At 43.2% G+C, this 25,093-nt stretch overlaps 1 protein-coding gene across 5 annotated transcripts; it reads left to right on the top strand.

The window, feature by feature from the left end:
- The first annotated feature begins 882 nt into the window (after positions 1–882).
- Positions 883–20,670, top strand: Snrnp48 (small nuclear ribonucleoprotein U11/U12 subunit 48). 5 transcript variants are annotated; one of them, XM_006253788.5, is made up of 9 exons: positions 885–1,081; positions 5,409–5,522; positions 5,730–5,790; positions 6,611–6,685; positions 12,049–12,237; positions 13,035–13,156; positions 14,847–14,935; positions 15,377–15,554; positions 20,474–20,670. In XM_006253788.5, the coding sequence occupies exons 1-9, from the start codon at positions 926–928 to the stop codon at positions 20,492–20,494; spliced, it is 1,005 nt and encodes a 334-aa protein (XP_006253850.1). In that variant the 5' UTR covers positions 885–925; the 3' UTR covers positions 20,495–20,670. The 5 variants fall into 5 exon arrangements, with proteins under 5 accessions (XP_063132230.1, XP_006253850.1, XP_038951407.1 ...); XM_039095479.2 differs by having other exon boundaries at positions 15,377–15,593; NM_001106107.1 differs by having other exon boundaries at positions 896–1,081; positions 15,377–15,535; positions 20,474–20,669.
- The last annotated feature ends 4,423 nt before the right edge of the window (positions 20,671–25,093 follow it).

Raw genomic sequence — 25,093 nt, 5'->3', positions numbered from 1 at the left:
CTATAAAGTCGTGCCCCAATAGATGTTTGGGGCTCCCCCCTCAAACAATGGTGCATTGGAGGGGGCCTGAGCTAGTTCAAACAAAAAGGCCCTATTGTAATTTATATCAGATCAGCTCCTGTCTGTGTTTGGGGGGAATCACTAACATTTCCCTGGCACTCCCTTTTAATAATTAATTATGAATTGGTGGTAGCAGTGACCAGGAGAAATGATAAATCCAGAAGGAAGAAAATTTTACAGGACAACTGGCCTAAGTTCTTCACAAACCTAATAACTCAATTTTAAAAGGAGAGAGGACAGTCTGGTAGCACCAGGCTTTAATAAGCAGGGACATCTCTGGCCTGGTCACCAAAGTGAGTTCCAGGACTAGATAGTGAGACTCTGTCTCAAAGAGGGGAGAGAGTAACCAGAGGGAGAGGGGGAAGAGAGGAGGCTGTTCTAAATTAAGAGATAATAACTAATTATAGTCAATTGTTTAAAACATAATAAATTGCTTTAAGAAGAATTTGGACAGCAGTTTCATGAATTTTCTGTTTGATCATGCATGTTCTGAGGATGTGCATACTAACATTTGGGATAAAGAATCTAGAAGCTATGTAGGTATTTGGAGTAATTGAAAGAGGCAAAACGCTAATGAACTGGAGAAAAGCTACACTGACACTTTCCTGCCGATATAAATAATTTCTCCCAAAATGTCGAAAGAGCCTGGAATGCTGTTCAATGTTAGGACCCAAGTTTAAACCAGCTAAGCAAACTAAGCCGGGTCCGGAAAAGTGAGGAAGACGCCTTTCAAAACTACCGCTTCCGCCCTGCCCGTCGGCTCTTCCCTATAGGTTGGCGCAATCCCTAGGTCCCGCCCACAGCTCCCAGAAGCCCGTGCGCTCACAGCAGTTCTACCACTTCCTGTCTGAGGTGAGCTGCGATCATGGAGGCCGAGCCTCCTCCCTTGGAAGAGCGGCGTCGGCTGCAGGAGGAGCTCAGCGAGTTCGTGGAGAGCTGCTGCAGGACACTGGAGGAGGTGACGGCGTCCCTGGGATGGAGCCTGGATCACCTGGACCCCGGGGACGAGGTGACGGCCGAGGTGAGGGGCGAGGTCGCCCGGCCTTTTCCGGGCGACTGGCTTCTCGCCGTAGGAAAGGCGCTGGTGGAACCCAGGTTTTTGCGAGCGCTCCATCCCGGTGCGATACAGGGGAGGACAAGGCTCGTTGAGTGCATGTTCCGGGGGTGCTGCTGTTAGGTTTGGCTATTTGCTTCGTCACGTTATAAGAATTCTACGTTGCGTTAGATTCAGTGTTGACTTTTCTCAATCTTGAACCCGGACGCTTCCCACTCGGACGGTATGGATTCTGGGACGATTAAAGGAAGCCTCTAAGGAATAAGCAGCCGACCCCTTAAGAAGTGTATTCGAGTGAATTATCCTGACTTTTGTTTTAATAGGTGCAGGATAAAGGGAATTTGCGTTGCGCGGTGATTTCTTATTTCCTTTTTACTTACCATTATGAGATAACAAGGTTTAAGCTATACGTCAATGGAACTGTTTACTGCGATTTACGTAGAAGCTTATCACTATTGTATTAAAATCGAAGTGGAAATTGGAAGGAAAAACCCTCCATTGTACCTTTACAAGTATATCTGGAGTTGTGAATTAACCAGTATAGCTCATGGCTTAAACCCTAGTAACGATGCTGTAAAATCTATTTGGGGGGCAACTGAGAAAGTTTGAGATAAGAATTAGGTAATTTTAGGAAATTTCCAGGCCACTGAGTAGGGCCCCACCACACCTTCCTTTAATATCGAGATATTGCTCAGCTAGTGATATTAACACTTAATGCTTTGTATAAGACACTACAGTACTTCATTTAAGATTCATAAACCAAGGAGGCTAGATGGCAGCATTTTGCAAATGAAGAAACAAAAACATGAGGGTGGGATTGGCAACTGGAATTTGAATGCAAAGCCTCTGAGGGTTAATTGCTATGCAAAACTCCCAGATTCGACAGTGTACTGTGAGGTGCATGATTATCTGATACTCACTAGAGTAACTGGCTTAAAAATTCTGGTATATAACATTGATAGTTTCTAGGATAGATGCAGTCCAGATAATTAATCACTTTCCACATTTCTGCAATAGTGCTTAGAAGACAACAGAGGCAGTTTGTGAGCTAGCAGAGCTTGTCATGGTAACAGTGAGGGGGATAAAGAAATGACAGCAGTTATATTATTGTGTGGCAAAGTCTGTAATGGGTGGAATTGAAATTTTTGGAGTATTGGTTATTATAGGCTATGATGCGTCAGTAAAAGCATCTTGAAAAGTATATTTAAAAAAAAAATCTGCTTGGGGGCTAGAGAGATGGCTCAGTGGGGAAGAACACTGGTTCCTCTTCCAGAGACCCTGAGTTCGATCCCAGCAACCACATGATGGCTCACAACCGTATGGGATTTGATGCGCTCTTCCTGGTGTGCAGGTGTACATGAAGAGCACTCATATACGTAAATACCTATATAAACAAATGTTTAAGAATCTGTGTGGATGTGTATGGGGTATGTCCTGGGTTATGGGTCGAGTTTTACTGTGTTGGGCATCTCTTGTTGTCTTGATATAACATACACCATTCTAGCTGACCCGTGAGCTTCTATTTTCCTTTCTGTCTTCTATCTCATAGTGGGAACACTGAAATTGGAGGTGCATATTAACCATGCCTATCTTTTGCATGGGTTCTGAGGATTTGAACTCGGATCTTTATGCTTCCTTTAGTGAGACATCTCCCCAGCCCTGACAATAATAAGAACAGCAGCAGCAACAACTGAATAGAATTAGCTAGGTCAAGCACAGAGAAGGCATCAGCACACTTAGAAGTCCAGGCTTAAGTGAGAAGATTAGAGAGCCTCAAGAACTTAAGGATGGCTAGAACATTAGGAGGATAATCACTTGTAGACCAACCTGTGTGCCATGATATAAGTGGGGAGTGGAGTGATGGTAGGTAGGGGCCATACAGGTTATAAGGAGCTTTATAAAGATCCTTGTCAGTCATTAGAGAATCTTGGTTTTTGTTGTTTGTTTGTCTTTTTACAAAAGACTGAGGGCAACAGAGAAGGCATAGACAAATTTTAAGTCAGGGACTATCCAAATCACATTTGTGTTTTGGTAAAATACCTACTAGTATTTATTTAGTACTAAGTACCAGGCCTACTCAAATGTTTTCTGTGCATACGCTCACATACTTATATTTATTTAATCTTCATGATATCTTTGTGTGATGAGAGTCTGTTGCTTCTATTTTACAGCTAAAGAAACTGACTCAAGCAAAAGTTAAATATGCTACCTAATTTTTTATAGCCAGTAAATGGGAGAGCTGGGGTTTCCAAAATGGCTCCTTGTGGAAAATGTCATAGAGAGCAGCCATCCTGCATGCAGAGATGGGGAGCAGTTAGATAGCTGTTGCAATCCAGAGAAGGAACGGTGACAGCCTGAATAGGCCAAGGGGCACTGGGGATAGAGAGAACGAAAAGGACTTCAAAGACATTTAGGAGTAAGTACGGTGTGACTCGGTGGTTGCTTGGATGTGGGTGATAAGTAAGGGTCAGTTCTTACTTGAGCAGGTGGCACCTTTCACTGAAAGGGGAAGAAGGCAGGTTTGGGTGCCAGTAGGCTTTTATGTTGTGATAAAATACCCCACCAAAACAAGGGAAGAAAGGAAGGTGTGATGATCAACTTTGACACAATGCAGAATCATCTGGGAGGGGAGTCTCAGTAAGGCATCCCTGGATCCGGGGGAGGGATATATTCACTGGATTGATTAATGTGGGAAAATTCACCCTAAAGGTAGGCATCACATGTGTTCCTTCTCTGCCCGTAATTGTGGATGTGAATAGCTACTCCAGGTCTGCCACTTTGACTTCTCTGTAGGATGCACTGTAACCCTAAACTCTCCTCTGAGTTTTTGCAGGGTTTCTATCACAGCAACAGACACAAAGCTAAGAAGGCTTCCAGTTTAAGGTAAAGTCTATTATGATAGGGAAGTCAGAGCTACAGGAGCGGGAAGAAGCAGGTGGTCCCATTGCATCTGCAACCAAGAGAAGCAGTGAGTCTTTGTGCTCAGCTCGTTTTCTCCTTTTATAGAGTTCAGGAACCCGGCCTAGGGAATAGTTCCACCCACAATTGTCAGCCTCAACCTAATCGAGATGATTCTCTATAGACCCAAGCCCAGAGGCCCACCTCCTAGGTGATTCTACATTTTATCAACTTGAGAGCTAAGATTAACCATCACGTAGACCATAAATATATTGAATTTATTTTTGTTCATGTTGGACTTTTAGTATAAGGTACTTAATAATAATATAAAGACTAAAAAAAATTACTGTGTGTGTATGATGTGGGGGTCAGTCAGGACAGTTGTGTGGAATCTGTTTCTTCCACTTTCTCTGTGGATTGCAGGAATAGTGCTCAGGCCATCAGACATGCTTGGCGAGTGCCTTGCCCACTGAGCCACCTTGTCACAGGTTCCTAGTGTAAGGTACTAAGAGAGACGTGGTCCGATGAGATGGACTCAGGAAACAAGCATACTGAGAGCCAAAGGCAGAGTATTGCTAGGAAGCATATTATTGAATGACAAGGCTAATGATTAGAATTACATGAAATACAGACTGTAGGAGACCAAATAAGAACCGGACAGGTAGAAAGACATGAACCATTTATCAAGAGCTAGAAGTGGTGAGAATGGCTGTAACCCCAGCACTCTGGAGGATGCTTAGAATTGCCATCAATTCAGAGCCAGACTGGGCTACATAGTAGAAGGAGCCTGTTTCTAAAGGAACAAACAAAACAAGGCTGGGAAGCTGGCTCAGTTGATAAAAGTGCTTGCTTCAGAAGCATGAGAATTCCCCAGAACAGTGGTAAAAACATCTGTAATCTCAGTAGTGGGGAAGTGGAGGATCTGGTGGCCAGCCAGTCTAGCCAAATAGGTGAGTTTTTAGATTTAGTATTCGGACTAAGGAAGACACCTGATGTTGATCTCTGGCTTTCACATGCACATTTACACATGCTCCCTACACACGTGTACATATGAGCAACAGCAAAAGAGAGCAAAGATACCGGGTTGACAGCTTTGGACAGGAGATCATGACTAGGAACTCTAATACAACAAGGGTGACATGTTCTTTGGCTTCAGTGGCAGGAAGGTTGTGCCAGTGAGGTAATGGTGGCAGGGGTGAGGAATGGCTGTTAGTGAGGCTGTCGGGATAGTGGATGCTAAGCTTTGAAGGACTGTAGAGAGGACAGAGAGGCTTTAGAAAGATGCATTGAGAGGACTCCCTTCCTTTCCGTACAGATACCCACATTGGATTGAGGCCCACAGAAGAAGAAGCACTAGGTTGTTTAAGTGCTATTTCCCTTCTGTTAATTTTTACAGGATGAAATCACCATATGCCCTTATGATTCCAATCATCGCATGCCTAAATCATCACTACCAAAGCACATGGAATCTTGCAGACTGAGGAAACTGGGATATACCAAAGAGGAAGAGGTAGCATTTGTTTATTGCATAATATCACGAAATTCACTCATTAGTAAGTCAGGAGAGTGTTATGAGCCCTTGTAGAGTAGTACTGTGTCTAACATCACAAATTGGTATTTATTTAAATAGAGGTATCATTTATCTCAAATCTTGAAACAGCTATTTGTGCAATCCTTAAGAATTGAAATTTGTATTTGTTTTTTTTTCACTGTCTAGGATGAAATGTACAATCCTACTTTTTTCTATGAAAATTTGAAGATTCCTTCAGTTACTTTGAGTAAGTGTGTTAGATTATAATTGAAATTAGCCTAGTTTCGTATTTTTCTTTTTAAATTAACCAAAAAAAAATGAATGTTATAGACATGCTTATGACATTTAGAACCTTAAGGGATTAACTTGTGCACAGTGAAGATACTTCATGTGATACAAAAATGGACTTGGTTTATGTTAACTGGAAGTGAAGAGCCTGCAAAACTTTGTACAGTAGGGCAGGCATGGTGGGAAGGCATAGGCAGGTAGATCTCTGTGAGTTCAAGGCCAGCTTGGTCTAAAAGTGAGTAGGACAGTCAGAGTTACAATAATAGATCCCATCTTGCAAAAACATCCAAACAAATTATACAGTAAAGTACATGCCTCACTTCTTGGTTATAACAAAAATATAACCAAAGATATGAGGTAGGACTGAACGTGCCAGGGAAGATGGAAATGTGCTCCAGTCGTGGGCACTGTATGGCCAAAGCCATGATGGGCCTCAAGAGCAGAAGTCCTGTTCCCGCTCGGATGGATCTGTAACTTTTGGTGAGACAGTGCCCTGTGGACTGCCTGAGAGTCTTTATTAGTTTTTGTGGTCATGAAGATGGATCTACTCTCTTACCTGCCAAGCAGATACTCTATCTCCACACCTTAGAGTATGATGTATCTAACTGTTTCAAACAGCGTCTGGGCTCTCCTGGTAGTTACTAGTTTCTCTCCAGTATGTACCTGCTAATCCTGAATGCAATTATGTTTTTCTGAACTAATTGGAATCTGACCACTTCTGGGTTCTGAAAGAATTCTTATTGAGCTTATAGGCAGTGACGTGGGTTTTTCTTTTTCAGATAAGGACTCACAGTTCCAGATAATTAAACAAGCTAGGACTACAGCTGGGAAAGATGGTGACTGTTATAGCCAAAGTAAGTGCTGCTGTCGTTTTAGCTAATTCGTGAATCAGGGTGTTTGCTCTCCTATAGTCACACATTGTATGTGCCTCTCAGGATCAGTCTTCCATTTAACATGAGATAGCTTACGTCATTCCAACTTTGTCAGCTGTTTCCGACTCAGACACACTAGAGCTCCCTCACACACTCTCTCAGCCTGGGGTGCTGTTTTGGCATTATCTGATGGGTGTGGTTGCCTTGCGGAGAAGTTTTAAAAAACACCATTTATTGAGTAAGCATACTGGATACAGGTGTCTTGGTTTGTTCTGTTTGGGTACAAGTACTTGACCGTGGGAGTTTGTTGAGAATGTTGACGATAACATTAAGACATTGCTCCATTGTTGCTCTCAGAACAGTCCCTCCAAGTCTGTATCTGTGATCTTTTTGGATTTGACCTTTGAGACTCTGGATGCCTTGGAAAGAACTCAGGAGCACAGTGGTTTTTTGTGTGGCTTTAGAGCATCTGTGGCTTCTCGTGCCCAGCTTTGGAGTTCTTCAAAATGTTTCTGCCTTGGAATTTGCCAAAAACAAGGCTTTAAAGAGAATTAGCTAAAGTTCTTAGAAAATTAAAAGAAGAGCTTTACCCAAGTGGAAGGAAGTTAATAGAGTTTAGATTTTTGAATCTGGGTGTGATGTTTAGTTGGCACAAGTGGCTCCACTTGTGCAGAAGGCTGTCGTCCTTCTGTCCTTCCTCACTCTTTCTGTGGTTATCATGGCAGGTTTTCCTCCTTGCTGCAGTTCAGTCTTTTCCAGTACTGTTCTAAGAAGCCACTGTGTCACTCTCTGGACTTGATTTCTCTCAGTGGACTGTGGCTTCAGAAGGAAGATTGTTTTTCTGGTGGCCTCTGTGTCTCGGGATGGTTACTGCCAGCAGCAGAAACACATTTTCCATTTGTTTGCTTGTGCAGCAGATGGTGGTGGCACATGTGTGGTGATGATGTATAGAAGTCCGAGGACGACTGCAAGGGTCAGTTCTCTCCTTCTGCAAGGGTTGAACTCATGTGGTCAGGCTGTGGCAAGCTTCTTTACCTACTGAGCCATCTTGCCATCCTAAATATATAGTATTTCCTTTTAAAGTTCCCATTTTTGTGTCTGCTGACTTCATCTCAGCCTTTAAGCTTACAGATAACTGATCTGTGATTACTTAAGTCTTCCATGATCTCTGATGTTTCTGCTTATTGGCCCTGTTAGTTAATAGACCAGTGCAAATCATTTTTTTTAAAGTGAAGTTTGTTGTGTTTTGGTTTGTTAGTTTGGGGTTTTTGTGAGGTGTGGCGTTTAAGACACTGACTGCTTTAGATGGATTCATGAACTTGCTTTGCTTTGGAGCTGACAAACTACTTCACCGTCTCATCCAGTCTGTATTTTACAAGTAGGAAACAGACCTTCTGAAAGGGCCGGTTTGATACAGTTCTTATATTGTTCGATGTAAAGGCCTTCAGTGCTTTTGTTACTTAGTGAGGTCACCTCGCTGTTCACCTCCCCTCTTTGTTTGAGCCAGGGTCTCTAGCCCAGACTGCCTTCAGTCTTTACAATGTTCTTGCCTCAGATAGAGTTTAGGTGTGTACTACACATCTAACTCATCTTTTTACTTTTTAAAATTTTTTTTTTCCTAGAGCTCTTTCTTTGTGTTTCCTTTTCCCAGCAAACTTGCGTTGGAGAAGTGTTTCCATCTATCTTCATTAGGTGAAGAAACTCAAAGGAGACTTACCTTCCCTAGGTGACAGCAGGGCTGCATCCCGGAAGAAACTCTGACTTGAGTTCTGCTCTGGGTTAGAAATGATCTTCCTGTAGTGAGAGTCGTGCACTGGGGTTCTGGGTGATGTCACCGTGAGAACATCAGACTGCACATCTGTGCTTATGTCAGTACGGGTCACTCCTCATTGTTGGTCACTCTGAAGAGTAAGTGTGCTGCTCACCCCTGCGTACGGAACTTAGGAGGTTTTGTTCTCTGTCTGTAGTAGAGCAATTGCTTTGTAGGATTATGGGAATACACATGGCAAGAGCTAAACTGGGGCTAGCTACATTAGTCGGTAACCTAATCTAAGGAAAAACTACTGTGTACCATGTTGTTATAACATGGGTAAGTTTTGTATAAGTAATTGCTTTAGGAAATGTCAGCTGGTGTGGGTATATAGGACTAGACAGTCAGCTGGTGTGGGTGTATAGGACTAGACAGTCAGCTGCTGTGAGTGTATAGGACTAGACAGTCAGCTGATGTGGGTGTATAGGACTAGACAGTCAGCTGGTGTGGGTGTATAGGACTAGACAGTCAGCTGGTGTGGGTGTATAGGACTAGACAGTCAGCTGGTGTGGGTGTATAGGACTAGACAGTCAGCTGGTGTGAGTGTATAGGACTAGACAGTCAGCTGGTGTGAGTGTATAGGACTAGACAGTCAGCTGGTGTGAGTGTATAGGACCAGACAGTCAGCTGGTGTGAGTGTATAGAACCAGACAGTCAGCTGGTGTGAGTGTATAGAACCAGACAGTCAGCTGGTGTGAGTGTATAGAACCAGACAGTCAGCTGGTGTGAGTGTATAGAACCAGACAGTCAGCTGGTGTGAGTGTATAGAACCAGACAGTCAGCTGGTGTGAGTGTATAGAACTAGACAGTAAGATTTAGACATTGAGTCCACTCCGTCACAGGAGCTGTTTTGGTTGGTTGGTTGGTTGGTTGGTTGGTTGGTTGGTTGGTTGGTTAGTTGATTGGTTTATGGTGCTGGGGATTAAACTTGGGGCGTCTAAGAGTTAGGTAGAACAGTTCTTTTCAGTGGAGTTGAGAAATTTTATTTGACTTTGAAGTCTTCTTTCTTAAGATTTGATTTCTCTGAATAACTTTTAATGCAATCTGTAACCTTTTAAGAACATTTTTAAATCCCGTGTAGAGTTCTGCATTTTTTTTATCAGGATTATCTTTTGTGACCTACTCATATCTTAGATGTGTTCACATTTGATCTGAGGCCTAGACTCTCTTCACCTGCCTTCTTACTGATTGACGTAGGTGAACATGGAGCTGGGTGTGCTTCCTCATCTGGTTGATGGTGTAAGGTGCACTGGGAAGGTCTGTGGTCATGTTCTCATGGCACCAGTGTGTCAGGTCAGCCTACACTGATGACGTCACAGGAAGTGAGCAGCTAGTATGCATTTTCTTCTGCACCTACTTTGACTAGTTTTATAACAAAGTTATTAATTTTGATCATAATAGTAATTTTATACTTAGTGGTTTATCTTCTTTCTCTGATATTAAGCATTCATGTTGCTGTAAATTTTATTACACGTATTGAGTGAGACGTGGCCATGGTTTGAAATGGGTGTCCTGTGGAAGAATCTTAGAGGGCCATCTGGGCAGTTAGTTTCCTCCCACGGGCCTGTTTTCTTTATCTGATGTTAGGGAGTTAGACATACGTGTGTTGTGGGTAATTTCCCTGTAAGGACAGTGACTGACAGAGAAGAGTGTTCATTACAATAACTTAAAGTTGGATTTCGAAATGGTAAGCGCTCTGGGGATGGGCAGAGGCGGTGAGTGTGTAGCAAAGTCTGATACAGGATGAGTTGTGCCTTGTTTATATTTTACCACAACTTAAACAATGAAAAAAGAAGACACAAATTTATAGCAGTTGCAGTACATAAAGCATATGGAAATTTGCACTTTGAAAACTTACTGTAAATGAAGCTTGTTTAAGTGTGTTTATCCTTTTTTTTTTTTTTCAATCAGTTTGTTGCTTAACCTTTTCTGTACTTTTTCTTTTTCAGTAATTGGGGTGAGTATAAAGAGGAATTAGGAACCTGAATGTACTCCTTATTTAAAGATATGCAGTATCCTTTTTGCAAATGATATCCTTTTAAAAGTATCACTCAAGCTTTTGACTTTACCTCAATAACTGTCACTCTTAAAGTCTTGGTTTGGAATTTTGATTGAATTTTAAGAAATTTAAATATTAGTCTATTATAAATAAATTTAAGATTAATTAATAAAAGAAAACATTGAGCTTGATTATTAAACTGTTTTCTACATTTTGTATTTTTTATTTAGATTTTTATAGCTGATAGTCAAAGGAATTAGGCTTATTAAAGCCAGTCTTCTATTGTATGATTGTGGTTAACACCCAGCTGCTAAAGTCTTATGATAGTGCCTCAGCACCCGAGTGATTGGTTGGTGATTTCAGAAGGAGTCCGTCTTCCCCACTCATTTCCAACCCCTTGACCAATAACAGTGTCCAGGTGTCATTAACTGCATCTGGGAAAGCACAGTCTAGGTACCACCACAGCTCTCCTTAATTTGTGGATAAGTCCCTTCACTGCTCTTACGTGAATTCTCCTCTTGCTCTCTCTTGCCTGAGATGCTAGTGAGTTCTGGGGAGGGCCACTGTTTCGCGTGTGCTATGTACCAGCTTTGACTCCCTTAGAGAACCTCGCCAGTGTTAGTGCTCCTGTAGTAGAGACGCTCTCAGTTCTCATGGGAAGACTTGGTTTAAACTGCTTTGTTCACAGTCACAGTCACTTTGTTTCTTTGAGTCTCAAAACAATTTTTCTTCTATGTTTTAATACGTCATATCAAGGTATCGTATTAATTTATTGTTCATTCATGAGCAGACGTTAGAATAATACGTTACTGTTGGGGCACTGTGTTACTTTTCCCACTTGGTTTAGTTAAGCCAGCATACCTCCTCTTCAGGAAACTAAGTCAAGTTTAAATTGTCTTCTGCTGGTCTTAGGAAGTTTAGAATTTCTACTTAAATAAGAGTCTGTAGGCCTGGCTGATCTCCCACCCCTGAGAGCCAGGGTTGCCAGTGTGTGCTACCATATGGCTTAATTGTCCCTACTCTGGTCATTGCACAGATGTCATGAACTTTGAGCATTGAACCTTAATGTTTCATATGAGGTCTTCTTACATATTCTTCACAGTCCCCTAATTTGTTTTCAGAAGCATTAAAAATGTACAGTGTCTATTAAAAATATTTTCAGCTTTTATATGGGGGCTTTCCTAGCCTGTCCTATGCTGTGTCCTTGTAGTCCTAGCTGCTTAGGAAGTGAGACAGGAGACTCCCTTGAACACAAGAGCCTGCACCACCCGGCAACCATGGCAACATGTCTAGACCTCATCCAGAGGGAAAGCAGGGTTTCTGATGCTCAAGTCGTTTCTGTGGTTATTGCTACCTGACTCCCTGGAGTCTGTCTTAACCTTGTTGGAGAGAACACCAGACACTGTGCAGCGTTGCCATTCACCACACCCTCTCCGTATGGAAAAAGTAGTTGGGGTTACTATGGTTATAGCACAGATTTAAGAGTCAAGTCCACGTGCTTCGCCCGTCGTTTACTCTTGCTCTGCTCTGTCTTAGGACTGTATTCTTCAGCGCCTGTTGAAGTTCCTCTGAATCACAAACGATCTGTTTGTGACCTCACACAAGCCGATCGCCTTGCCCTTTATGATTTCGTCATTGAGGAAACAAAGAAAAAGCGCTCTGCTCCTCAAGTCATCGAAAATGACAGTGACCTGTTTGTAGATTTGGCTGCTAAAGTCAATCAAGGTTTGAGATAAATGTCATTTACATTTCTTGTCACTCCATCTCACGAATGTCAAGTGATTTGATTTTTGTGCCACGCGAGGGGCGTCAGGTGGTGGTGTATCATGCACTGACATTAGTTATGAGTTAGTGGTGTTACCTGTGGGGTTTTGCTCTCACTTTAGTGCAGTGTTTCATCTACAGGAACACTACTTGTGTTTATTTACTCTATGGACTGGAATACCTCTGTTCATCTATTGGCTAGAAAACGAGTGATATAAAGTGGCCTGCATAATGTAGATTGTTTTGGAACTTTGTTGCCTCGTAACTTACTGTGCAGGGTTGTTCCTTACTTTATTTCTTAAGATTCATGTGTTTTATGTGAGGACACCGTTGCTGTCCTCAGACACACCAGAAGAGGGCATCAGATCCCATTACAGATGGGTGTGAGCCACCATGTGGGTGCTGGGAACTGAACCCAGGACCTCTGGCTCTGACAGAGCAGCCAGTTCTGTTAACCACTGCGCCATCTCTGTAGCCCGCAGGATTGTTCCTAACTGCTAAGTTCTTCATTTCAAGTAGAGCTAGAGAGAGAGCAGTAGTTAAGAGCTCGTGATGCCCTTGCAGAGGACTCAAGCTCACTTCTCATTACCCTCACTGGGTGGCTTACAGTTACCCGTAACTCCAGCTCCAAGGGACCAGATTCCTTCTTGACTCCCTAGAGACACTCACAGCGACAAACCCACAGACATACATGTGCACACATTAATAAAAATAACTTAAATGCTTGTAAGAGTATAATAATTTTATTCTTTCATTAGATAATAGCCGAAAAAGTCCAAAATCTTACCTGGAAATCCTGGCAGAAGTGAGAGATTACAAAAGGAGACGCCAGTCCTACAGAGCTAAGAATGTCCATATAACCAAAAAGTCATACACCGAGGTAAGTCCACACTCTAGTAGTGCTTTTGCTGAAAATAAACATTTCCCATGATTTTCTAAGTCGATTTTATGTCCCCAGAGGTTTTTCTGAAGTGTCCTGATAATGCCACTCCCTGTTCGTCCTTGCCACTAACATAATCTGTGAAGGTTGCATAGCCTTTTATAGATACTTTTTTGAGAAAGTGGTTCTGTGCTGTGACAAGAGCATGAATTTGGGCTTTTAACTGCCCTTGGCTTGAGCAGGTTGGGTGTTGGGGTATTGGGGAGTGGTTGACACTGGCTGTCTATATAGTCCTCCCTGTTCTGGAGTTCACTTGTAGACCAGGCTGGCCTTGATCTCAGGGATCCTCCTGCTTTTACTTCCCGAATGCTGGGATTAAAGGCTTATACCACCATGCCCCTCTTCCATGGCTTGAGTTTTGACTCTGGTGTTGGTCATTGGCTGTGTGACTTGCATAAGTTATTTGAGTTTTTATTTAGATTTTATTTAATTCTGCTTTCTGTACACAGACCTGAGTATTGTCCATTGTGTATGTTTAGGTGCCCAGAGAGGCCAGAAGAGGTTGTTGAATCTTACAGGTTCGGGACTCGAGCTCCCTTGGGAGAACATCTGGGGAGAAACTGAAGTAGTTCATATTCTGTCTTTTATTTTGGTTTGTTAGGTGTAAGAATCGTGTGCCAATGTCCTCACACAGAAGAGTTAGAGACGTAAGCAGAGCAGGAAGAACTATGCACAGCTTTACGTGGTTCATCCCTCGTGGGCACTGGACTTTGTGGACTTAACCATTCTGTTCCTTCATTCTTTTCTAAATTCTTAAAATTCTTAAACAATGTATTTGCATAGTGACGGGCTTCATTCTGATGCTTTCATGGTCCATGCCATTATACTTCACTCTTTACTCCCCATTGTGTCCTGTTGCCTCCGCCCCCTTTGTGGGTCCCCTCCCATCCCTCAGGTTGTCTCTCCTCCAACATTGATGTCACACATCACTACCCTTTCTTATCCTCATTCCCTTTCGTTCTTGATGGTGTCTCACTGTATAGCCCAGGGAATTCTCGAATTTCTTTTTATTGGCATTTTAGACATAGCCACCCAGCAAACATTTTTCCTTTCTATCTATCTCTTATTCTCTATTTTGTATTCATACATAGTTTTTCCTTGAATTGTTCAAGAGTAAGTTCTACCCGTCTTGACCCATTACCCCTAAAATAGTATGTATATATATCTGAAGAACAAAGCTGCTTTCTTCCGTCACAGCATAGGTCCAACTTCACAGGTAACATTGAAATAATACTGCACTACCATTTATTTATTTATTCATCAGTGTGACAAGTGCCTTTACAGTGTTAAATACACTTATCTTACAGTCTGTTACGTCACAACCCTTCCTTAGTGCATTTTTGAGTGATGACAAGCAGTGATTTTTTTTCTAAATAGATTTTATTTTTAATTGCATGTGTGTATGTGTGGCTGTGTGCACTTGAGGGCAGGTGTCAGAAGAAGACATTACATCCCCTGGTCTTGGGTTCTAGGTGATTGTGAACCAGCCATGGATGCTGGGAACCAAATGGTCCAGTGCAAGGGCAACAGATGCTCTTAACCACTGATCCAGCTCCTGTTTTTCTGATTTTATGATCTTAAGTTTTAGAACAACTTCTTGATCTGACATTTGGTTTTTACTTCTTCCAAGGTAATTCGGGATGTGATAAAGGTGCACATGGAAGAGCTCAGTAACCATTGGCAAGAAGAGCAGGAAAGGGCAGAAGATGGTGCTGAGAAGTACGTCATTGTCTCTCCTGAGGAAGGGTTTGCTTATTTCATTTTATGTTCATGTCAAACCTAGGGCCATGCATGTTGGTAGTGTGCCTCCCGTATGCTGTAATTGTGGACATGGAGCACTGTGTGGCTTAAAACACCTGTCTAATGCGTCACCTGTATATACTATGAAACCATTGCATCTCTATGACTCTTGGTAAATTCAGTGCTCAGAATTACTGCATTTAGAATCGCGATGATGCCGGTCTTAGGGATGAACAACCACATTATGGAATTCGTTATTAAGTAAGACACTATAGGGGCTGTTTGCTTAACCGCTACCATTGTGGAATATAAAATTATGCCACTGATATGATGTGGAATATTATACTTTAGGTGCATGGTCTGTGTACGGTGGAGACCATTGGTGAGAGAAAGTAATGGATGTTCCTTTCTGTACTGCAGGAATGAGGAAAGGCGATCGGCTTCGGTAGATTCACGGCAGTCTGGTGGGAGTTATTTGGATGTTGAAAGTTCACGGCATAGAAGGGCTCGGAGTAGGAGCCCACACAAACGAAAAAGAAATAAAGATAAAAGTTCTGACTCAAGAAGAAGGAAAGAAAGGCGAGTGTGTGCCCCCGAGGTATCCAGCATTGTTGACTCTGTTGTAGAATGCAGAAGAGTAAGTTATTGGAGTAAGTTAAGGTAGGGAAGGAATTCATGGGATTCTTCACATTCACCATGTTCAGCTCACAGACTACCATTTAGTGATGGAGTTCCTAGTTCTGTGTGCATGAAAGGCTGCGCCCCACCCATCCTTTGAGACATTGGGAATGGAACCTAGAGGCAAGCGAGCTGTAACTTTAGCTCTTTTCTCCTCTCTTCTTGTCATTAATTTATTTATTCACTTTACATCTGATCACAGCACCCCCTTCTGGTTCCCCCTCACGAAGCTCCTCTCCCACCCTGGCACCTCAAGTTACTGAAGGACTAGGCACATCCTCTCCCACTGAGGCCAGACAAGGCAGCCCAGTTAGGGGGCCAGGATCCATAGGCAGGCAACAGAGTCAGGGACAGTCCCTGCTCCAGTTGTTTGGATCCACATGAAGACTAAGCTGCACGTATTTTGGGTGGGGTGGGGGACCTAGGCCTGGCCCATGCTTGCTCTTTGGTTAATGGTTCAGGCTTTGGGAGCCTCCAAGAGCCTAGGTTAGTTGCCTCTGTCAGTCTTCTTGTGACATCTCTGTCCCGTCCAGCTCCCTCAGTCCTTCCCCACTTCTTCACAAAATTCCCCAAGCTCTGTCTAATGTTAGGCTGTGGGTCTCTGCACCTGTTTCTGTCAGTTGCTGCATAGAGCCTCTCAAAGGAGAGTTATGTTAGGTTCCTGTCTGAAAGCATAATGGAATAGCTACAATTAATAAGGAAAATGGTTTGGTGCTTGCCCATGGAAGGGTCTCAAGTCGGGTCAACCATTGGTTGGCCATTCCCTCAGTCTCTGCTGTCTCTGTCCCTGCACATCTTGTTGGCAGGACACATTTTGGGTTTAAGGTTTTGTGGGTGGGTTGGTATCCTTATCCCTCCACTGGAGTCCTGCCCAGCTACAGGAAATGGCCACCTCAGGCTCCATATCCCCCACTGCTATGAGTCTCAACTAGAGTCACCCCCATAGACTCCCTGGGGCCTCTCTTCCCTGTCCCAGGTCTTTGGCGTGTCCTAGAGAGTCGCTCCCCCAAGTCCCATGATGGTTTTTGTTCTCTCTCCCATTCTCCATACACTGATCTTTCTCCATATTGTCTTAATGTTTGAGACAGTACTTTATCATTCTGGCCTTGAACTCACTGTAGAGCCCAGGAAGGACTTGGACTTGATCCTCTTGCTTCTGCCTGCCAAGTAGCCTGGATTCTAGACCTACACCACCAGGTGACCAGCTTGGTGCCTCCCACCTTTCTTAAAAATCTCAACAAAGCTGACATGAAGGTAATGTCTGGGTGAGACAGTAGTTTGGTGTTTGTTTAGACCTTGTCTTCTGTTGGAATCGCCTTCTCATGTTTCTCTTTACGCTAACTCTTCTGTTGAAGTGTGGTTGGAGTCAGAGACATCCCAGTTTTACCTTTGTTAGTACAGTTTGATAACTAGGAGAATGAATTAATGGTAAATGATAAGTGTAGACCAGTCGAGGTCTAATCGTGTACGCCAGCTACCTATTGGACACCCCAGGGCCTCACATGCTCCAGGGTTCTGACTAAACTGTGTCTCGCTCTGACCTTCTTCCCCAGTATTTCTGTCCTGGTTAGTGGGATGACCCTCTCAAATTTACCTAAGCCAGAGATCAGGTAGTCATTTACTTACCGCTTACCATCTGGTCAGGTCCAAATTCCTGTGCATTCTGCTATCTGCCTCCCTGCTGTTCTGGCTGGTGTCTGTTGAGAGAGTGATGTTTGCTGTACGTCTCTAAACTTCAATACTGAGAAAGTAATGTCTGCTCCTCTGCACAGATGAATTCTCAAAGTCAGCAACAGCACAATTCTCATTCCTTTGAAAGGCTTTCAGCACCCAGGGTCAGTTTCTATTCGTTTCTTGTACTTTTCTTACCTGTGGAGAGAAGAGTCTGCACTAGTTAACCTGACTCGACTTCTCGTCCGTATCTGTGCTAATTTGCATTGTATCCTGATGCCTAATTCTTATTTTTATTTGTTTACTTTTTAATGATTGCTTGGTAAACTTTATTAAGGCAAGAAGTATTGCCTTACCTAGCACACTGCTGTTTGCTGCACTCAGGAATTCCTTCCCCACTAGACAGAGTCTTAGCTTCTGGAAGGCAGGGCCCTGCTTAGATTTTGTTTGTTTGTTTGTTTGTTTGCTTGTTTGTTTGTTTTTGAGGCATGGTCTCACTCTAGTTTTAACTGTCCTGGAAGTCACTATGTAGACCAGGCTGGCCTCAGGCTCACAAGAGATCTGCCTGCCTCTGCCTCTGCCTCTGCCTCTGCCTCTGCCTCTGCCTCCCAAGTGCTGGGATTAAAGATGTGCACCACCACTTGTGGCTTTTCCTTAGTTTTATGTGGACAGTATTGTCCAGTACTAGCTTCTCTCATGACACATCTCTCCAGAGCCACTGGGTAGAAGAATTAGTAAAACATTTTTTTAAAAAATTATTTATGTGGGCTGGAGAGATGGCTCAGTGGTTAAGAGCACTGACTGCTCTTCCAGAGGTCCTGAGTTCAATTCCCAGCAACCACATGGTGGCTCACAACCATCTGTAATGGGATCCGATGCCCTCTTCTGGTGTGTCTGAAGACAGCTACAGTGTACTCATATATAATAAATAAATAAATCTTTAAAAATTATTTATGTATATGTGTGTGTGCCTGCATGAGTTTATGTGCACCCAGTGTGTGCAGGTGCCCGTGGAGGCCAGAAGAAGGCATTGGCTACCCTAGAACTGAGGCCCTTGAGAACTGTGTGCGTGGCAGAACTGAACCCTAGGCTCAGCAAGAGCCGTAAACCGTCCCATCTCTCACCCTGGTAAAGCTTAGCCTTGGCCTTACAGTTACAGTTCTGTTCGTCTTTCTGTCACTCAGTCTGTAGGACTAAAGCTAGCCGTGCGTCAGTTCTCTCGGAAGGTGAAACGCCTGCTTAGTTACCTTCTGACGCCCACCACTGCACTCTTCCCCACCCGGCAGAAACTGTACTTGGGCTCTTTTCAGAGTTGAGATCTCTAGCTGGCCCCTGTACCACTCATCTCTGCACTCAGTCCTTTAGATAAGGTGAGTTACACACAGTGGGTACAGCAGCCAGAAGAAGACAGTCAGATATTCCATTAGGCATGGGTCCTCTAGTCATCTAGCATGAACATATATTCAGAGTTAAAGCAGACCTCCAGAGTACAAATCTATTGTGCTTACCTCTCCCCCTTTCTTTACTTTACAGATATCATATGCTACTCCTCTTTCCTCCCTCCAGACTCTTTATACCCCTCCTTGCTCTTTCAAATTCATGGCCACTTTTTTCATTAATTGTTAGGTGCATATATGTGAATGCATATATGTATTCTTAAATATAGTCTGCTCAGTCTGTATGGTAACTATTTATATTTTTCAGGACTGGCTACTTGGTCACTCTTTGGTCAGAATACTGTTTCTCCTGCTCTCAAAATTCCTTAGTTGCCTGTAGTTGTTTTCTAGGGTTGAGGCCTAGGCTTTCCCAACCCACTTTGGCACGCCTGTTGTTGGCCTTGTTCAGGCCTGTTTAGACAGTTGCATTACTGAGAGCTTACGGGTATAGCTTCTGAAATTACTAGGAGACACGGTCTCTCCCTGATCCTCTGCTCTTAAAATCTCTATACCCCTCTTCTGCAGTATTCCCCGAGCCTTAGGTGTGGGAATGTTTTGTAAAAGTGTGCATGGGTCCTGGACTCCACAACTCTTCGTTTGATTAGTTGTTGTGTTCTGTAATGGTCTCCATCTGTTGTAGAGAGAAGTTTGCTTCATAAGGGATAAGGTTACATTTAACTGCAGATATAAGGACAAATATTTGAGTGTATGGGATTATGCTGTTAGAACAGTGGTGGTTGGAGGTTCTTGTCTGAGATCCATGAGTTCACTAGCCTTGGGTAGCTGGCTAGGTTTCTATTCCCCGGCATGATTTCCCTCTCGTTGAGCAAGTCTGAAGTCCAATTCGAGAGCTTCATAGTAGCTGGGTAGGATCATCTCTTGCTCCCCCCTTGCTTGTCTGTGGTCTTCTGGTCCCATGAGAGCTAGTCCTCAGGGAAAGACCATCTAATTTTGCCAGTTCCAGCTCAGGGGCCTCTGAGCCCTGTGACTGATATGCATGGTGTCTTCAGCAAAAGGGACTTAACTGCCACCTCTGGGGGTGACCGAGGGCCATAGCAATGTGCTGTAATGTTCTGGGAGCTTCTTGGACAGCCTCCCCAGCAGCTCAAGAAGGCTTTTCATGCCTGGTGTGGGGGTTTTGTTAGGTGGTCTTTGGCTCTTGGAGGGAGTATTGTCAGCCATGTGAAGAAATTTATATAATCTGTATATTTGTAAACATATTTATAAGTTACGAGTTTTGGGGTTTTGTTGTTTTTTAAGGTAGATGATAGTTTGATTCCTTATGGCTTTCAGTATTTTTTTTTTTTAATTTCAGTGTGACTCTTTATGGCTTTTTCAGAAATCTTTATTATTATTTTGCTTTCCTACTTCCTTATTCTGTGTTTATCTTCCTTCCCCTCTCTAATGAGAGCAACCCCCATCTTGCTTACCTGTATTTTAACCTTGATTTTAGTTTAATAATTGACTTTCCCTTTTTGTTCTTAAACTGTTGTTCAGCTGGGAGTGATGACATTACATGTCCTTGATCCCAGCACTCAGGAGGCAGGAGCAAGTGGGTTTCTGAGTTCAAGGCCAGCCTGGTCTAAATAGTAAGTTTTAGGCTAACTGAGGCTAAATAGTGAGACTCTGTCTCCAGGAAAAAAAAAGTATTGCCAGCTTACTATGGTTTATGTCTGATGGAGATGTATTGCTGTTATTAAAATGTTTCATTATAATTTTGTCTCTATTTCAGGGATGGAGAAAGACATCATAGTCATAAAAGAAGAAAGCAAAAAATATAATCAGATTGTAAATGCATTAATTATGCTTATGAAATAAATATGCTGATATTTAATTATTATCTTTGCATAGGAGAAAATGGCTGTTAGGGTAGTGTAATGCTTATTACTTTAATAAATTCTTGAACCCACGGGTCAAAATTGTACCTTACACATTTACATTTTCCTTCTATTTTAATAGAGTCTTGTTATTTGTTTCATTTTTGGTCACATATCAGCTTTCTTTTTCATAAGTCAGTACTTGAGATAGGTAGATTACACATGAAAACACTCTCTCTGTAGTAGTTGAAGGGAGGCTGGATTCCGCCCTGGCAGTGGCTGCTCCTTCTTACTATATTGGAGGCTTGTATGGGGCTGCCATCCCACAGTCAAAACTAACGCATAACTGTTCCTGTCTGAGACCTGCAAGGGTGGAAATGGAGAAGACCCTGAGGAAAAGGAGGTCCGGCGACAGACCCAAAGTTGGGTCCAGCTCAAGGGGAGGCCCTAAGGCCTGACACTTTCTGAGGCTGTGGGGCATTCACAAAAAGGGACCTAACATGGCTGCCCTTCGAAAGACCCAACAAGCAGCTGAAAGAGTCAGATGCAGATATTTGCACCCAACCAGTGGACAGAATGTTGACCCCTGTGGTTGAATTTGGGAAAAGCTGGAGAAAGCTGAGGAAGGGAGCAACCCTGTAGGAGGACCAGCAGTCTCAGTTAACCTGGACCCCCGAGATCTCTCAGACACTGGATCACCAACCAGGCAGCATACACCAGCTGATGTGAGGCCCCCAACACATACACACACAAGTTCAGTCAGAGGAGATGCACCTAACCCTCACGAGACTGGAGGCCCCAGGGCTTTAGAGGTCTGGTGGGGTGGTGGAGGTTGGGGACATCCTCGTGAAGATGGGTGGGGAGGAGGTATGGGATGGGGAACAGTGAGAGGGTGGACCACCGGAAGGGGAATAAAATTTGGAGTGCAAAAAAAAAAAAAAAAACAGTTAAAGATTTCATTTCCAAATAGAACCAGAATCTTGCTTGAGTAAGTAATTGACAAAGTGTTTGGTTGGACTTTGGTGATTAGGTTTCATACGTGAGAGAGAGACTAGGTTCTGCTTCCTGTTTTTCTTTTCTTTTTTTTTTTTTTTTTTTTTTTTTCGGAGCTGGGGACTGAACCCAGGGCCTTGCGCTTGCTAGGCAAGTGCTCTACCACTGAGCTAAATCCCCAACCCCACTTCCTGTTTTTCTAATACATGCTTTTGCCGTGTGCCCCAAGCTGGCCTTAAATTCATCAGCAGTTCTGCCTCAGGAGAGTAGAAATAGATGAGCCTGGAGTTTTCTGCCTGCCCGCTTAGCTCATGTGTTCACTGAGAGACGGAACAAAAAAATCGAGGTGCATGGCCTCCATGTGCACGCACGTAGATGTTAGTGTCACCCACACATACAGAACACACGCCAAACCCAAGCACTTAGCGGCTAGAGTTACACTGAGCCAGCCAGAATTGTCGCGGTTGTGAGTCAAACACCAAATTATTAGCAGTTTGCTTATTGCTGTATGCTCAACTTAAGATTTTGTTTTAAATTATGCTTTCTACCGATTAGGAGAAACCGAGGAGTCAGAGGATTAGCTTATTTAGGTATCTTACAGGGCAGATAAGGAAGGGAGGTGTGGAAGCAGTGGGGCGTAGAACAGTGGAGAAAGAAGAGCTAAGATGCTATTAAAGGTCCTTACAGCCCAGAGGCTTAGGTGTACAGCCAGCAGGTGAGGATTAAATGTGGCGTCAGCAGGAGATACTCCACCAGCTCTCAGGCTGTCTGCTTTCACGCTGCTGTGTTAGGAGCTCCTTCAGAGCAAGGCTGCCACAGCTGTAGCTCCTGTGCCTGCCGTTCAGTTTACTTAAGTCAGGAGCATCTTCAGACCCCACATCTAGCATTGATTTGTAATTTGCTGCTGTCAGTCATTACTATGGCTCCTCCCCCATTTCTTGTGCATGTTGTGCTTAAACCCAAGGTCTTGCTCACACAGACCCTAGGCACTTGCCTTACCACCAGTCACATCCCAGCGTGGTCTTAACAACAGAATACCGTGTAACCCAGGCTGGAATCAGATTCATAGTCCTGTCTCTACCTCCAGTGTTTGTGTCCATTCAGACCTGACTCACCAACATTTCCAATCTCTCACGATATTTTTTTTCTCCCTGAACCTTATTAAATGTGCTAAGAATAGTTTGTGGCCAACTATTGAGACTTAGAACATTAGTTTTGATGGCATATGCCTTTCAGTCCCAGTACATAAGATGCTGAGGCAGGAGGATTGCTTGAACACAGGGAAACCTTGATTGCAAGCTTATCGGTGCTGTACTCTGGGTGAGAGGTATTGTATTTTTAGGTAAAGCGCGAGGAAAGGTGGGTTCCAGTCACAGTAAGGATTTCTCTAGTAGAATGGTAACAGCACCCAAGGGTGGTAGCAGGTGTCTTGAGTACCCATTAAGCAGAGGCTGAGGCAAGGGGATTCCTTGAATAGCTAAGTTTGAAACTAGCCTACACAACATAATGAAAGTGCATCTTTCTTTAATTTAAAAAGAAACGATATATTTGTTATATATAAGTTCACTGTAGCTGTCTTCAGACACACCAGAAGAGGGCATCAGATCTCATTACAGATGGTTGTGAGCCACCATGTAGTTGCTGGGATTTGAACTCAGGACCTCTGGAACAGCAGTCAGTATTCTTAACCACTAAGCCATCTCTCCAGCCTGAGAGTCTTTATTAAATTGAATTTTAAAATATTAAGTATTTAGGTTTAAAAATCCCAGGAAGGATACCAAGTGTTTAAAGACGATGTCACGTAGCAAAAAGGTTGGGAGAGATCAATTACTGCCTTAATTAATGTGTTGTTTAATGTTTAGTGGTTTGTAACAACCAAAACTCGTCCCATGATTTGCTTGAACATCCACAGAAAGTTGGGAGGGGAAATAAGCTAAACTCCCATTTTCAAGGAGAGAACATTGAGGGACCTGGGCAGAGGTATGCTCAGGTTTATGTGTGAAGGGTAACTTGGGGACCAGACACTGAAATATCTTCTATCTATACTTCTTACACGTGTACCAGAGGCTACTGTGTACCAAAGGGCACTCGGTGAACAGGCTGATTCAGTTGAAAGAACCCTCTGATCTACTCACCTCTCTGTTACTCTCTGCAGTCTTACCCAGTTTGGGCTTGAAGTCTCCAGCCTCCCAAATAAATGGGGGGTGACTGACTTCAGGCACGTGCTACCATGAGCATGTGCTCACTTGATGAAGCAAATACAAACCTTAAAGGTGTTCCTGGGAAGCAAAGAGAAAAAGCTTTCAGAACATTCCTGAAAGGTCCAGGACTCCTCGTTACAGAGCAGCTGTGTTGGGGGAATGCAGCTTACAGTGAGTCTGCCTCGAGACCCGAAAAAGGCAGCTGTCCTCGTTGAACACAACATGAAGTTGCTTACTTTATCTAGGAATTTCACTTCTCAGCTACTTTGTTAGCCAGCAACTTCAAGAAACCATCTGTGTTTTTGCTGGGTTCATGACAATGAGAGGCATTGCAGTTTGAGGACAAAAGCTGCACAGGAAAAAAGAAACTGTTTAGCCTTTCTCTTTGATTCTTTCCCAAGCTAACAAGGAATGCATGAACTTATAATCATTATCATCATCATCATCATCATCATCATCATCATCATCATCATTATCATTATTATTATTATTATTATTATTATTATTATTATTATTTTATCCCCTTGCTCAAGGTGGCAATACCAAGCATCTGCTGGGTGACAGGGAGAGACCGCATCCTTTGTACAAGTTTCTTGGGGTTGGATTCACACTGATCTCACAGGAGAATTAGTTCCTTCAAAAATACATCAGACAGCATGGCTGACTGGGTTTTGACTTGTACTTTCAACACATCGCCTGGTTCCTCTCTACCCATCCCCCAGTTGTAATATAGTCTTAGTTAGCTCTCATCTCAATGGGACCTGAGCTTTGCCACAGCCAGAGTCATGGACCAAATTGCTGCTTGCTAAATAGCTTGGCCTCTGGTATTTTGTGATAGTAACAGAAAATAGACTAAGAATGTCCTTCCCCCAACCCCAGTTCAGCAGTTTCCTGCTATTAGGCAAATGGACTTCCTGACGTTCCCACAAAGCATATTCATTTTCTCCTGACTTGCAGTATCTCCCATTTGTCTTTTAACTCTACCCAAACATTTGCTTAGGTATCCAGCTTTGCTGAAACCTGTAGCACCATCTCTGTCTACCACGCAGTTAACACTGACTGGGGCTAACTGTGCTGTTTTAGTTTGGGAGTTAAACACCCCAAAGGGGACCATGTTAAAGGCCTCCTTCCAGTACAGCTCAGGGCGCTACTGGGAGGTGGTAGACCCTTTCAAGAGGTAGAGCTAGTTGGATGAAGTTAGGCTACGGAGTGTACCTAGGAAGGAAGTATTGAGAGCCTGGCTAGTCCTGTTTCATTCTTTTTACTAGAGCAATGGAGGCAAGCAATTGTGGAGTGAAAGCTCTGAACTGAGATAAAGTTATCCTTGTTTAAGTCAATCTT

Source organism: Rattus norvegicus, chromosome 17, assembly GCF_036323735.1.
Source record: "Rattus norvegicus strain BN/NHsdMcwi chromosome 17, GRCr8, whole genome shotgun sequence".
In the NCBI taxonomy this organism is placed as follows: Eukaryota; Metazoa; Chordata; class Mammalia; order Rodentia; family Muridae; genus Rattus; species Rattus norvegicus.
The sequence above is the reverse complement of the archived record's forward strand: the minus strand, read 5'-3'. Positions and strand labels throughout refer to the sequence as shown.